Source organism: Mixophyes fleayi, chromosome 4, assembly GCF_038048845.1.
Source record: "Mixophyes fleayi isolate aMixFle1 chromosome 4, aMixFle1.hap1, whole genome shotgun sequence".
Classification (NCBI taxonomy): domain Eukaryota; kingdom Metazoa; phylum Chordata; class Amphibia; order Anura; family Limnodynastidae; genus Mixophyes; species Mixophyes fleayi.
In genome coordinates, this window is record NC_134405.1 from 115,047,215 (window position 1) to 115,062,610 (window position 15,396).

Consider the following 15,396-nt stretch of genomic DNA (forward strand, 5'->3'; position numbering starts at 1 on the left):
TCTGATTGTGTTTGAAACACAATCAGAGCAGCCGGGCAGCACATTGTCACTGCCGATTGGACCTGCACATAGCGTGCAGCCGTCGGCAGCAAGCCTCTGCTGGGGGGGGGGGGCGATCGCCACGATCGCCCCCTCCCCGGATCCGCCACTGTATCCACGATATCTGCTGCGATGCACCCTACTTAAATATGCGGGACACACTCTGGGACCTGGATTTCACTGTAAGTGCACTTTAACTATTTCTTAAATATGCCCCTTAGAAACAATTATGTAAACACACCCCTACTGTATCTAAATGAGTTAAAGATTTTGGATGGAAAAATGCGATTCATATCATCATGGTGCCGCCCCCACTGTGTAATGTTGTGTCATCAGGCAGTGGGGCCAGGATGAAGCAATTTGCAGCAAACTGCATTATCATGGTACATCCCTGCCCACTTCGCTAGAAGAACGTGCAGGACCCAGGAGGATGGCCTACTCTTCCAGGAGGACTCCCTGAAATTTGGGATTGTCCCGGACATTTGGGGAGAGTGGAGAAGTATGCTCTACTGGGAAAATCAGGGAAAATTAGTGCCCTTGCATGTCACAACATGTAAAAAACTACTGGACTAAGGATTAAAAAAGGAAATCCTGGACTAAAGTAATTGATACATGGCATAAATATTAAAAGTAGTCTTCCATAAATAGGTTTACTAGAAAAACCACAAACAGACTGTGTATTGTCTCTGATATATAATATGAGCAAGTATCACTCATATAATATGAACATAGATCAAGGACAAACGATGGGCAGATGTTCTTACCCAATAAAACAGCGGTACACTCCGTACACGGTGCAGGGACGGAGAGGACAGAGAAAAAATACAACACTTCGTTTTTTTATATTTTGAAGTAAAGGCAAGAGATGCGATCACGTGATCGCCGGTCTGCTTCGCTCAGAACCGACCCAGGCTTGTCTCTCGCGAGACGTCCGTTCCTAAGCAACCGAACGCCGGCCCTTTAATGTAACCTGAAGCATATACAATGGCGGATAACCGGAGACCTGCTGCTGTGTCCAGCAAGGTAATCTGCAAATGGGGCCATAGATTAAATAATGTGCAGATTGTTTTATCAGCAGGTTGACTACTTTGCGCTGTCTTAGATTGGATATGTCTATAGTTAACTATTTTGCCCATTATGGTGCTTGGTGCAGCAGCCAAGTGTATCGCTTTCGTAGCGAGCATGGTCCTAAAATACTGTTTTACATGAAGCAAAGTAGTGTGAGTATTTCCAGCTGTTTCGATTTTGTCCATTACCTATATTATATATCATCTTCATTTTTTTAGGCACATAAAAGCAAAGGCACTGGACATTCCAACCCTGCATCTATTAAAAAGACCACACAAGATAATCTATTGGAGAAAGAAGAAGAATACAAGTATGATATATGCCAACTCTAACATTATTTTTTTTCTGTTAAAACATCCTTTGCCAAATTGTTTGTCAATAGATGTAAGCTACTGATTGTAAGCTCTGAGGAGCAGGGTATTCTCTTCCTGTCTTGTCTGCTCTCCACCTGTGTGTCCTTGTATGTTCTGTACACAGAACACTTGTTTGTTATATATTTTCCCTATTATGTCTTATGTACAGTTTAATCCATTTTTTGCTATTCATGCATGTATGCTTGTTGTATTATGTTTGAAGGTCTTTAATGTGTTTGTGATATGCTCTACTTCCCATTGTAAAGCTCTGTGAAAATTTGTGTCCCCATATAAATAAACAATGGTAATTATTATAGTACTGACTTTAGGTGTAATTATATTAGTATATTTGAATACCCTTGTTCTGTTTCTATGATTTGGTTTCTGCATTTCAAAACAGATTTGTATCACTATTTCTTGAATAAAACAGCAGTTACATGTTCATGCTAGATCAGATATGTATCACTATATCTTGAATACAACATGTTCATACTCTTTCAGAATTCCTATAGGTCTTAACTTGTGCCTCCAGCTGATTCTTCTTTTCGGGAGTTTACTAATCAGCGTTTTACACAACTCACTAGAAATTTCTTTTCTTAATAGTAAACATTAATACAGTAGCAAATTCATAGAAGTGTCTCATATGTGATTAATTTCTTTCTACATCTTTCACACTGTTAAACTATTAATATTATGTATATTACATACATTGAATTCATCTCATGTAGTCTTTTTAAGCTGGAGATTGGTTTTTTTTTTTTTCATTTGAATCTGTATTTTCAGTATTTTCAGGATCATTTCATCCAACGCTGAAATTCAGTTTTGGGTTTTATACCATAACTAAAACTGGTGCCAAAATATTACTTACCTGGGACCTGCCGTTTACTCGATCTGGTTGTCTCCCAAAGCCTTGCGCACATCCACCAGTGCTCAACTTAATACTGGGCTTGTGTTGGTATAGACCTGGGAAAAGAGTCATAGATTCTTATTAAAGTATCCTCTTTAACCCTCCTGTTTTCAGGTAGCTTTTATTTTCTAAAATTCCTTTATGAGCTTAACTACACTCGCTATAATTTCCAGCATAGTATCTTGATGCATGGAACTGTACAGCAATATTATATTTGGGCTTCTAAGAGATCTATACCTATGGGACCAACCACACTTCCATATGGCTGTTGCTGTTGGATTGTCATACACTAACATTCATAATATTGCAACCTTTTTCTCACTCTGGACATTACCAAAATGCTTATTCATTCTCTTATTATCGAACACCTTGACTACCTCTACCTCTTCCTATCTAACCTTCCCCTCATCAATCTATCCCTGCTGCAATTAGTCCTAAACGCCTTGGCAAAACCGATGTTCCTCTCACTTCTCCACATCTGCTGTGTCAATACCTACACTGGCTCCTCATAGCCACCAGAATCTGTCATATTACTTGCCCTTACCAAAACCATCTTAGACTTGCCTCTACTGTGATTATCATCTTTCACTACCACTTTCAAGACTTCTCCAGTGCTACTCCCTGCTTATGGAACTCCCTTTCCCACCTGACCAGGCTCTTTTCCCCCAACTGTCTTCTTTCAAGTGCTCTCTCAAAATCCACATCTTCACTATAGCCTATATTACTCCATTTGGGAATTACCAGCTACTGACCCAATCTCTACTCACAGTCCCAGTAGCTTCTATTATCTCAGCCTTGCGCACTCCCTTTAGATTGTAAGCTCTCATTAGCATTGCCATTTGTTTTTATGTACTATTATTATTATTATTATCCTTGTTATTATTTTATCCTATTTATTAAGTGTTTTCATATTACGCAGTGCTGTTCATGTTGGGGATCATGACACAAATAAATTATATCCAATGTCCTAAAATAGAAGGTAAATATGTCATACCCACTGTCAGGCACTGCAGAGATTTGTGGTGCTTAAAAATACACAGTGATAAGGACTATATAAGTATTTTCAACTAAATGTATATGTTCTTTTTATTCAGGCGATTAAACGCTGAACTGGAAGCAAAAACGGCTGAGCTTGTACGCAAGGCTGAAGAAGTGATGGTAAGTAGACTAGACAGGTGTTGTTCTTTTATGTGTCTTCTGTAGGCTACTGCAAAATACTTAAAAGCCCTTAGTTAGCTAAAAAGTAGCTTTTTGTAGTGTATGTAACATGCTGTATTGAAAGAATAGAACATTACCAAGTTCAGAATGTACAAACAATAAAATGGTTTCTGCTTTCTCTTTGAAATACACAAGTGCTGTGTCATGTAACATTATCTTAAATAAAGTGTGCTCCAGCAAGCCATGTTTCATATAATTCAAATTAAAATCAACTGTGAAATTAAGTGGTAGCTGTTCTTTCCTTTTATTTGGTTAAGTTAAACTGGTCCTGTCAAACACCTGACCTTATGGCTTTATTTATTTATTTATTATTTATATATTTAAAGACCATGCCTTCCTTCCATGTTGTGTTTAATATATACATACTGTTGGCTTCCCCTCTATCTCAGTGATTCTTACTGATTGGCAGTGCTGAAGTAGTGGGATGGAACTAGCATTGGGCAGATAACACTACCCACCAAGTTATAGGCTAGGTGCAGCTGTTTTCATTTTAAATAAATAAAAACCCTAGATTAGACATTTAACATAGCTATTTAAACAATTTGGCTGCTCACATTAAATGATTTAATGCAAGTTAAACCATGATGGTTGTCTTCATCTAATTGGGAACGTCATTAAGCTGGCGTGTTAATAGCTATTGGTATCTTGTTGGAGCAACAGTGGTTGCTGCTGGGACCTTACCAACACTTGCACACACAACTAAGTCTTATTTAGATCTGGTACCAGTGATTAAGGAGTTTGGTCATAGTTGTGCTTGATGCAATTTTCTCTTTCACTCCAGTTGGGGGACACTACTCACTTTGGGGTATAGTGGGAGCTGTGGGAGTAAAGACACTAAAGACTTTTCTAGCCTGCTCCCCTCCCCTCTATGCCCCTCTAGCCGGAAGTACTCCGTTTTTGTAGTAGTGCCAAGGAGTAGGACACGTTTTGATCTAGTTCTTTTATTGATTTACTTTTTAAATTTTAGTGTGTTTTTTTTTCTCAGTGGTGAACACCCAGCGACCGCCTCGCGCTACTTCAGGGAGAGCTCCTATAGCGCTTTATTGCCTCCCCTCCTGAAAAATGTAGGGCTCCTAGAAAAAAGATCATCTTGAAGTATTAAAGTGTTTAGGACCCAGGTAATTCCAGGGAGCTGTTGCTGGCTTTTCCGGGAGCCGCATCAGCATTCTCCAGTCACATGTGATCACTGTGGGGGCAGAGCTGTCAGCTGACCTTGTCCAGTCTGTCAGCTGACATCAGAAGGAGATTTTCGTAGAAAAACATGTAGTGGGACAATTGTCTTGTGGTGAGTTGTCGCCGCAGCGCAGTCCCCACCAGTATTCTGTGTGTGTGTAGTTGTGCCTTTACATATATGCAGCACCATTACAGGGACAGGCCATAGTGGAGGTGGGGCTTCACAAGGGTTAACTCCCCCTGTTTTTACTGGGCTTTTCTGTTGTCTCACTACTATACTCCTTGTGGGACACATTGCAGAGTACATTTAGGTTCCACAATATATATAATATATATAACGGGACAGCTTTCATAGATTTCTTTCTGTTTTACAAGATATCAGAAAGAAATAAGATAAAAGTTAGAAATCCAACGTCTTCTGACAACTATCATCGTATTTGGTAGTTTTATATTGGTTGGTGTGAGAAGAACAAGGTATCAACTTCTTCTTTTCGGTTGGCCAGGGTGTTGGCGTTCCTTCAGGACGGTCTGGACAAGGAATTACGTCTGGCATCCCTTAAGATCCAGGTTTCAGCATTGTCTGTTTATTTCCAGAGGCGGCTGGCCCTGTTACCAGTTGTGCACACGTTCCTTCAGGGAGTTCTCCATGTTCAGCTACCCTTTGTTCCTCAGGTGGCACCATGGGATTTCAACCTGGTTCTCGGCCCTCCAGAAGCCGCACTTTGAACGATTGGAATTGGTTTTTTTATAACTCCTTTCCTGGATGCTGGTCATTTTGCTGGCTATTTCTTTGGCCAGGCGTGTTTCGGAGTTGGCGGCTCTCTCTTGCCGCTCTCCTTTTCTTGTCTTCCATGACGGCCGCATAGTTCTCTATACTAAGTCTTTTTTTCAACCAAAGGTGGTATCGAAGTTTCACATAAATCATCAGTTATTTATATAGCGCCACTAATTCTGCAGCACTGTACAGAGAACTCATTCACATCAGTCCTTGCCCCATTGGAGCTTACAGTCTAACTTCCCTAACATACACACACACACACACACACAGACAGACAGAGAGAGAGAGACTAGGGTCAATTTGATAGCAGCCAGTATGTTTTTGGAGTGTGGGAGGAAACCGGAGTACCTGGAGGAAACCCACGCAAGCACAGGGAGAACATACAAACTCCACACAGATAAGGCCATGGTCAGGAATTGAACTCATGACCCCAGTGCTGTGAGGCAGAAGTGCTAACCACTAGGCCACTGTGCTGCCCAAGAAATTGTTCTTCCGGTGTTACATCGGAATTCGCTGCCTGACAGTCAGGACTCAATCCTGTTGTTGGATGTGGTTAGAAAATGTATGTGGATCGTACGGTTTCTGTTCGGAAGACTATCAGTGTTCTGATGTTGTATGACTATTGTAGACACGGCTGGCCAGCCACGAAACAGACGATAGCCAGATGGATTACTGATACTATACGTCAGGCCTATATTTCTGACAGATCTCCAGTTCCTGGCGGTTTTACTTCTCCTTCCACCAGGTCAGTTAGTGCTTCCCCTGCGACGCAGCGTGGGGTTGAGCAGTTGTGTAGGGCAGCTGCCTGGACTTCCGTTCACACGTTCCCCAGGCTATACCATTTTCACGTCTTTACCTCCAAAAACGCCAGTTTTTGGGCGTAAAGTTTTATGTGCCGCTCAGACTGAGCATTCCCACCAATAGGGGCAGCTCTGGAACGTTCCCAAGGCGAACCGTGCCCCCCAACTGGTGTGAAAGAGAAAACCAACGTTTTGTACTTACCGTAAAATCTTTCTCTGAATACAAGTTGGGGGACACTGCGCTCCCACGCTTTGTTGTTCTGACAGTTCTGTTTCATGTGCTGTTGGTTGTGTTTGCCCTCTCTTGCTGCTTTGTTAGTTATATAAACTGAGTACTTCTGGCTGGAGGGGGCATAGAGGGGATGGGAGCAGGCTAGATAAGTCTTTAGTGCCTTTACTCCCACAGCACCATCTGTACCCCAAGGTGAAAAGTGTCCCCCAAGTGGCATGAAAGATATTACAGTAAGCACAAAAATCTTGTTTTTATAAAATCCATCCTGTAGTGGTATGGGAAATTTAATATGTGATCTACTATCTTTACTTGTCAACTTCAAAAGGACATCAACTTGTAAAATGAAAAAACTCAATTTTTACTAGACTAAACCTTCTCTAACTTGCACAAATGCAATAATTGTTACTGGTATCCTTTTCCATACTCCTCTCTGCAGCAAGCCTCTTTTAAGCTCTCCATGCAAGCATTGCTGCTGTCCCAGGTGTACCTGCTATGGCCTAACATGTAAAGAATTTTCTTTTTAGGGAGGTCATCATTTTTGGTCCTCTATTTCTGATAGGAAGGGTAATTTGTGACAAAATAGATATTAATGCTTTTCTTAATTATTTCAGAAAGAGCAGCAACAATTGCTATCGCGACCAGCACTGACACAGGTTAAATTATTTGAGGAAGATGAGGATGACAGCTTGAGGTAAAAACATTTTTTTATGTTATAATACAATGTACTGTAGAGCTCCAATAGTAATATTACCAAGTGTGCGAAAGGTGGATCATTTAGGGTGTCCTGATTGTCATAGTGGTATATTTTAGATATGTCTGGCATTGATGACATTTCAAATATAGCTATAGATAGATATAAGAGGATTTTTATACTCGTGTTAAAAAATAACCGCTCGCTGTTTACCGCTCGCTCTTTTATTACCTCTCGCGCTCGCTCGCTCTTTTATTACCTCTCGCGCTCGCTCGCTCTTTCATTACCTCTCGCGCTCGCTCGCTCTTTCATTACCTCTCGCGCTCGCTCTTTCATTACCTCTCGCGCTCGCTCTTTGCCTCGCGCTTGCTCGCTCTTTTCCGCTCGCTCGCTCTTTTCTGCTCGCTCGCTCTTTTCCGCGCTCCTCCCTCTCTCCCTCTCTCTCCCCCTCTCTCTCTCTCTCTCTCTCTCTCTCCCTCTCTCTCCTTCTCCCTCCCTCTCTCTCCTTCTCCCTCCCCCTCCCTCTCCCTCCCTCTCCCTCTCTCTCCCTCTCTCTCTCTCCTTCTCCTTCTCCTTCTCTCTCTTCTCTTTCTCTCTCTCTTCTCCTTCTCTCTCTCTTCTCCTTCTCTCTCTTCCCTCTCTCTCTTCCCTCTCTCTCTCCCTCTCTCTTCTTCTCTCCTTCTCTCTCTCTCCCTCCTTCTCTCTCTCTCTCTCTCTCTCCCTCTCCCTCTCCCTCTCCCTCTCCCTCTCCCTCTCCCTCTCCCTTCCCTCTCCCTCTCTCTCTCTCTCTCTCTCTCTCTCTCTCTCTCTCTCTCTCTCTCTCTCTCTCTCTCTCTCTCTCTCTCTCTCTCTCTCCCCTCTCTCTCTCTCTCTCTCCCCCTCTCTCTCCTTCTCCCTCTCCCCCTCTCCTTCTCTCTCTCTTCTCCTTCTCTCTCTCTCTTCTCCTTCTCTCTCTCTCTTCTCTCTCTCTCGTCTCTCTCTCTCCCCCTCTCTCTCCCCTCTCTCACTCTCTCTCTCCCTCTCTCTCTCCCTCTCTCTCTCTCTCCTTCTCCTTCTCCCTCTCTCTCCTTCTCTCCCTCTCTCTCTCTCCCTCTCTCTCTTCTTCTCTCCTTTCTTCTCTCCTTTCTTCTCTCCTTCTCTCTCTCTCTCCTTCTCTCTCCCTCTCTCTCTCTCTCTCTCTCTCTCCCTCTCTCTCCTTCTCCCTCCCTCTCCCTCCCTCTCTCTCCTTCTCCCTCCCTCTCTCCTTCTCCCTCTCTCTCTCTCCTTCTCCTTCTCCTTCTCTCTCTTCTCTTTCTCTCTCTCTTCTCCTTCTCTCTCTCTTCCCTCTCTCTCTTCCCTCTCTCTCTCCCTCTCTCTTCTTCTCTCCTTCTCTCTCTCTCCCTCCTTCTCTCCCTCTCTCTCTCTCTTCTTCTCTCTCTCTTCTCCTTCTCTCTCTCTTCTCCTTCTCTCTCTCTCGTCTCTCCCTCCTTCTCTCTCTCTCTCCCTCTCTCTCTCTCCCTCTCCCTCTCTCTCTCCCTCTCTCTCTCCCTCTCTCTCTCTCCCCTCTCTCTCTCTCCCTCTCTCTCTCTCCCTCTCTCTCTCTCTCCCTCTCTCTCTCTCCCTCTCTCTCTCTCTCTCCCTCTCTCTCTCTCCCTCTCTCTCTCCTCCCTCTCTCTCTCCTTCTTCTCTCCTTCTCTCCTTCTCTCTTCTTCTCCCTCTCCCTCTCCCTCTCCCCCTCTCCTTCTCTCTCTCTCTCTCTCTCTCTCTCTCTCCTTCTCTCTCTCTCCCTCTCTCTCTTTTTCTCTCCCTCTCTCTCTTTTCTCTCCTTCTCTCCCTCTCTCCCTCTCTCTGTCTTCTTCTCTCTCCCTCTCCTTCTCTCCTTCTCTCTCCCTCTCTTCTTCTCTCCCTCTCTCTCCCTCCTCTCTCTCTCTCCTTCTCCTTCTCTCTCTCTCCCTCTATTCTTCTCTCCCTCTCTCTCTCTCTCTCCTTCTCCTTCTCTCCTTCTCCTTCTCTCCCTCTCCTTCTCCTTCTCTCCCTCTCCTTCTCCTTCTCTCCCTCTCCTTCTCTCTCTCACTCTCCTTCTCTCTCTCACTCTCCTTCTCTCCTTCTCTCCCCCCTCTCTCTCTCTCTCCCCCTCTCTCTCTCTCTCCCCCCTCTCTCTCTCTCTCCCCCTCTCTCTCTCCCCCTCTCTCTCTCTCCCTAGGATCAAGCACAATTGTCATAATGTAGTGATCCGATTTAAAGATTTTGAAGCGAATAAAGTACATGTTTTACAAGTCCGACATACTTGGCCTAATTACTTTGTTTCATCTCCTCCTTCAGTTTCTCAAGCTGCTTTCCAAAAGTCTAGGGAATCACTTGACTCAAGCTAGCAGTGTCTGAACTCATTTCACAGGTGACTACCCCCTCCTTTCCCAATGTCATGGCTTGTGGAGTTAGCGTGGATGCTTTTCGCTGTTCCTCCATCCGCAGAGCATATACAGGGTTGAATTCCATCTTGTCACCATCTCTTGCTTCAGTTGGTGGCAGGGCAAATTAACTTGCTCTTGTAACTGCTGCAATCTCCTACATGCTGTTGCCGAATGCCAGAAAATGTCCAGATATTTTACGGGCCACAGACAGCATCTCCTGCTCCTTCCTGTCATTTTTTAAAAAGCTCTGCACCACCAAATTTATTGTGTGAGCAAAACAGGGAATGTGATGGAATTTACCCAGCTGTAATGCTCTCACAATATTGGTGGCATTATCAGAGATGACATATCCTGAGGAGAGTCCAAGCGGGATAAGCCATGTTGCAATGGCATGCCTTAGTTTTTGAAACAGATTGTCAGCTGTATGTCTCTTAGTGAAGCCGGTGATACACAGAGTAGCCTGCCTCTGATAAATGTGACGTACTTGGATACATGCTGCTGCTGTTCCTGCTGGTGAAGGCGAATCACCGACCCAGTGGGCTTTCACAGTCATATAATCTTTAGTTTGCCCAGTACCGCTTGTCCACATATCTGTGGTTAAGTGTACAGTGGGTAGAATGGCATTTTGTGGCCCAATAATTACAATTTTACGAACCTTCTGGTAGAGGTGAGGAATAACTTTTCTAGTAAAATGGTGTTGTGTTGGAATTTTTTAACGGGGACACAAGACCTCAAGTAACTGTCTAAAGCCTGCTGCATTAATAGTGGATATTGGACGCAGATCTAATACTAGCATAGTCACCATGGCATCTGTGATCCGTTTTGCGACTGGGTGACAGCTTTCATACTTGCAAAGGATTGTTTAACAGTCAATTGTTGCAAACTACTAGTAGTCTTCTTCTTGGTCTGCTTCTGGGATGAATATTCACCCCCAGCAGTAGCAGTGGGACTAACGGTCAAGAATTCATCTGAGAAATCCAGGATAGTGGAGGAGTCATCTAGCCTTAGTAACTTGGATGCAGGACTAACTACGATCGCTACTGAGGATATTGATTAGGACGGTGTTGTGAGTGTAGATTGCAGGTGTTGGGATCTAGCTGATGATAGACTGCTTGTTGTTATTTTTTAGCATAAGTTTCTGATTTTCTCAACAGCTTTCCATGAACTCACTTCAGATGGCGTAACATGGATGAGATTCCTAGATGTTAAGGTCCCTACCTCTGACTGTGGCTTTACAAATGCTACAAATGGCTAGCCAACTGTTGTCAGGATTTGGTTAAAAATAATTCCACACATAAGAGGTGGATCTTTTGGTCTTAGTCCAGGCATGACAATGGCCTTCTTCTTATAACGTGCAAGAACTGCTTCCACTGATGCAGGACTTACACAAACAACAACATCATCCTCATTAGCGCCTTCATCAGCGATACAAATATCCCCCTCATCCTGTTGCAATTCCAAATTGGCATCCTCAATTTGTGTATCACCGGCTACACTTGGGCTGTGCATGCACACATCTGCAGAAATGCTGAAAGGCGCCTTCTTTATGGGTACACTATCAGAAAGGTCAGGCTTACACATAGCACTCGAGGATAGACTCTCCTCAGAGATTTGTGTAATTTTTGAATCTGAACATACATCCTAATTTCCCCTAATGCCTTACTGTTTTCTTCCAGCTCAGCTTTTACATGTAAAAGTATTTGGACACCACTTTTGTAGTCAGAATGACAAGGTCTTGATTGGTCACGACTGAGCTTACAAGAAGATGCCTTAGTGACAGTTGCAGAACTAGCAATCATAGAGAAAGCCAAAGGCCTAATTCTTTCCTTGCCACTGTGTGTGTAGAATGGCATGTTGGCAATTGTATTTTTTTCTGCAGATAACTTTGCCTGAATTACAGGTCTTTTTTTCTTGACCATGGTAAAAGGTGTTTTTTTTACATTTTTGTTTACCTGACTTCATATTTTACACCTTTAGTAGCTCAATTTATCAATGGATTCATTTGCTATGCAATATTTTCACTGCAGTAATGATTAGACCTTATTCCCCACAATTATGTTATGGGTTAATCCTCACATTTGTGTTTTGATAAGCTCTTTCGGTATTTTGCTCAGTGGCGTAGACTTTTTGAACAAAGATTTATCAAATAAAATCAGATATGTGTTGATTTATGGTTCACATAATAATCTGTAGGACATTACATTTATAACTCAGAATTTCAGTTACATTGTAATATAAATGTTTAGTCTAGAGAAACTGAAAGAGGTCAGACATAGAAGTGTAGTCTTTTAGGTGACGTATCTCTTTCGGGTACTGGAGGGCACGTGCAACAATACATAATGATGATAGTTCTTCTAATAGTCATCGTCTAGCCGCTTCTTATTAGCTGATTACATATTGACCCTTCCAACTGATTGTACTTAAATCATTAGCATTGTATTTCATTACATTTCATATTGAAAATGTGACTTTCATTACACTTCACTTCATTACACAATTATAATGTGTACAAATAGCGTAATGCTAGAGATAGTTTAGTCTTGGAAATATTGACTATAAGAAAATGCTGGGACATCCAGATGAGCTAGCCGAGAGACAGCAGGAGACATGAGACATAAAGTAAGAGGTCAGGAGATGAAAGATTTGGGTATCATCAGCATAAGGTGGAACTGGAGGCCAAAGGAGTGGATTAGGTCACCAAGGAGGGAGGTGTAGAGGGAGAAGAGCAGAGGTCCAAGAACGGAACCTTGGAGAACTCCGATAAGTAAGGCAAGAGGGCAGATATGGAGTCATGCGTAGAGACTGAAATAGAGCGTTTGGTGAGGTAAGAGGAAAACCAGAAGAGAACTGTGTTAGAGGCCTATATTTTTGAGACTTTGCAAAAGGAGGGTGTGGTCAGTGGTATTGAAGGCAGCAGAGAGGTCGAGAAGGATAAGAAGGGATTAGTGTAATTTAAATTTAGCAAAAAGAAGGTCATTGTTGATCTTAGTGAGGGTAGTTTCGGTGGAGCGGAGGGAGCAAAAGCTTGATTGAAGTGGGTCAAGGAATGAGTGAGAAGAGAAAGGAGGTGAGAGGGTTGTAAACAACTTGTTCGAGAACTTGGGAGGCAAAAGGAAGGAGGGAGATAGGGGTGATAATTAGAAAGAGAGAGACATGGTCAAGGTTTTTGTTTTTTACTATAGGGGAAATGAGAGCATGTTTAAAGGAGAAGCAGAATGTTCCAGAGGAGAGGGATAGGTTGAAGAGGGCAAGGTGGGAGCAGGCCTCAGAGAGGGTGCGGAGGAGGTGGGAGAGGATGGGGTTCTGTGGGCAGGTGGAGGGGTAAAAGGGAGCGGACTGCATCTGCAGATACCAGAGTGAAGGAAGAGGAGGGTGGGATAGGAAGTGGGGGTAATAGTGAGGAGGAGGGGATGGAGATAGCCTCCAGAGAGGATGGTGGGAGGGGGAACAAAGTGGGTAGGAAAAGGGAGGGGCAATAAGGGATTGATGGGAGGAGATGTCATGACATATTGACTCAATTTTGGAGGTGATGAGGGTTGCAAAGTCAATAGTTGAGAATGATGATAGAAGAGTCGAAAGTTGAAGGTGGCAAAAGGGTGACTGGGGTTGGAGGATTGGAAGGAAATGAGATCCTTAAAGGAGGATTGTTTAGAGAGTGATAGGGCAGAACTGTAAGAGGCAAGTATGAACTTGAAGTGAAGGAAGTCAGGATCGGTGCACGACTTACTCCAAAGCCGCTCTGCACTATGGGAGTATTTTTGAAGATAGCAGGTAAGTTTGGAGTGAATTAAGATGTGACAAAAGAGTAGTAAGGGTGTGCTTATAGAAGGAGATGTTCACGAAAGAGTGGTGATGGGGAGAGGAGTGAGACCAGGGAGGATGAGAACGTGATAGGATTAATGGTGTCATCTAGTGAGAGTAACTTTAGGGGCTGGTGAGAGGAGTATAGAAATGCTAAAAGATGGCGGTCAGAGAGAGGGAATGGTGAATTGTTGAGGTCGGAGACGATACCGAGATGTGAGAAGACCAGATCAAGGAAGTGGCCACTGTGGTGGAAGGTAGAGGAAGTCCATTGAGAGAGACCAAGGGAGGAGGAGAGGGAGAGAAGTTTGGAAGTAGCAGGGTCTGAGGGATTGTCTATAGGGATATTAAAGTCCCCCAAGATGAAGGAGGGAAGGTCAGAGGAGAGAAAGTAAAGGAAGCCAGGTGGTGAAGCGATCAAGGAATTGGGATATAGGACCAGGAGGACGGTAGCTAACAACCACATGGAGGTGGGCCGGGGGAAAAGGTGGTTAGAGTGTACCACAAAGGAGAAAGCGAGGGAGAGTTCAGGGTGAAAACCCAGAAAGCACAGCAGGGGGAAAGAAGTATATCAACGCCACTACCTTGCCGGTCACCAGGTCTGGGTATGTGGGAGATGGACAAGGGGCAAGGCCCATGAAAGAGAGAGCAGCAGGTAGTGTCCTCAAGGGATAGCCAGGTTTCAGTGATGACAAGCAGGTTGATGGATCTAGAGATAAAGAGATCATGGATAGAGGAATTTGTTGCAGACTGACTTGGCATTCCAGAAAACATAGGATGGAGGCAGAGACTGAAGAGAAGACATGTGGATGAGATTGTTGAGGTTGCTGGACTGCAAGGGTGTATATAAGTCTAAGCGAGGGGCATGACAGGGAGAGAGGGTTGGAACTGGACGGGAACTGTGAGCGGGCCGGTACTGGTGGGAAGGGGAGCAGCAGGTGAGAAATAAATGGAAGGATAGTGGGAGTATGAATGGGAGAGGGATATGCAGGAGAAGAAAGGAGTGATACGAGAGAATACATTTCTGGGGTGGGAGGGGTGGTAAAAGAGGTAGGTGTAGGTAGGGACAGAAGGAAGCAGAGAGAAGAGCATCGAAGGGGATTAATGGGAGAGGAGTTGGGGGGAGTAGAGAAGGAAAGGTGGGGAAGGGGCAGTGATTCAAATCAGGGACAGAGGAGAGGGGATAGGCAGCAGGATTGCAGGGGAAAATATTGGAAGGTTGGACTAGGGAAATAGCGAGAGAAGACTGAATCCTAATAATGCTAGAGATAAGTGTGACATAGACAATTGAAGATATGACTGAAAAAAAGGATGATTAGGTAACAGTGATGAAGGAAAAAGTGAGTGAAATTAGAGACTGCAGAAGTAGTGGGTGAGAAAAGTGTAAAAAAAGAGGTAATAGGATCAGCAAGGGAATAGAACGTAGTTAGGGCCGTAGAGAAGAGGGATGTGTTTTTAAAACACAGTTACATTTGACAGTGACATTTGGCAGGAGTGGAGAGGGTCTTTTTAACAAACATTAAGCCACATTAGACAAAATGGAAGGTACAATGAGGAGGCTGAGTATAATCACTGGGAAAAGGGAAGCTGGTAGTCTGTTAGAGACTCCGAGTAAGTGGAGCAGCAAGTGTGGTTTGAAGGTGGGAATACTAGCAACAGCAGATATAAAACCAACAAGTCATGATAAAACTGCAACAGAACGGAAGAAATCTCTGGCGCTAATATGAATATCACAGGTATAGGAAAAAGAACAAAATTTCTGACCAGGTAACAAATGCAGCAGCTCTCAAAAGGAGGTAGTGTTAACCCTCCCAACAAAGCATACAAAAGGGAAAAAGGAGAGTTGCGCAGAAGTACCTAATAGGTTTTTAATAAAAAATGTCAAACAGCTGTGTAAAATACACATATTTTACACAGCTGTTTGACATTTTTTATTAAAAACCTAT

General features: G+C 43.6%; 1 protein-coding gene across 1 annotated transcript in view; it reads left to right on the forward strand.

Annotated features, from left to right (window-relative positions):
- Nucleotides 1–811: 811 nt before the first annotated feature.
- TEX9 (testis expressed 9) overlaps nt 812–15,396 on the forward strand; it is a 33,891-nt gene continuing 19,306 nt past the window's right edge. The window contains exons 1-4 of the mRNA XM_075208055.1: nt 812–1,062; nt 1,326–1,417; nt 3,462–3,525; nt 7,180–7,259. Of these exons, the coding sequence (XP_075064156.1) occupies nt 1,024–1,062; nt 1,326–1,417; nt 3,462–3,525; nt 7,180–7,259 (275 nt within the window). The 5' untranslated portion in view covers nt 812–1,023. The remainder of the gene's footprint in view (nt 1,063–1,325; nt 1,418–3,461; nt 3,526–7,179; nt 7,260–15,396) is intronic.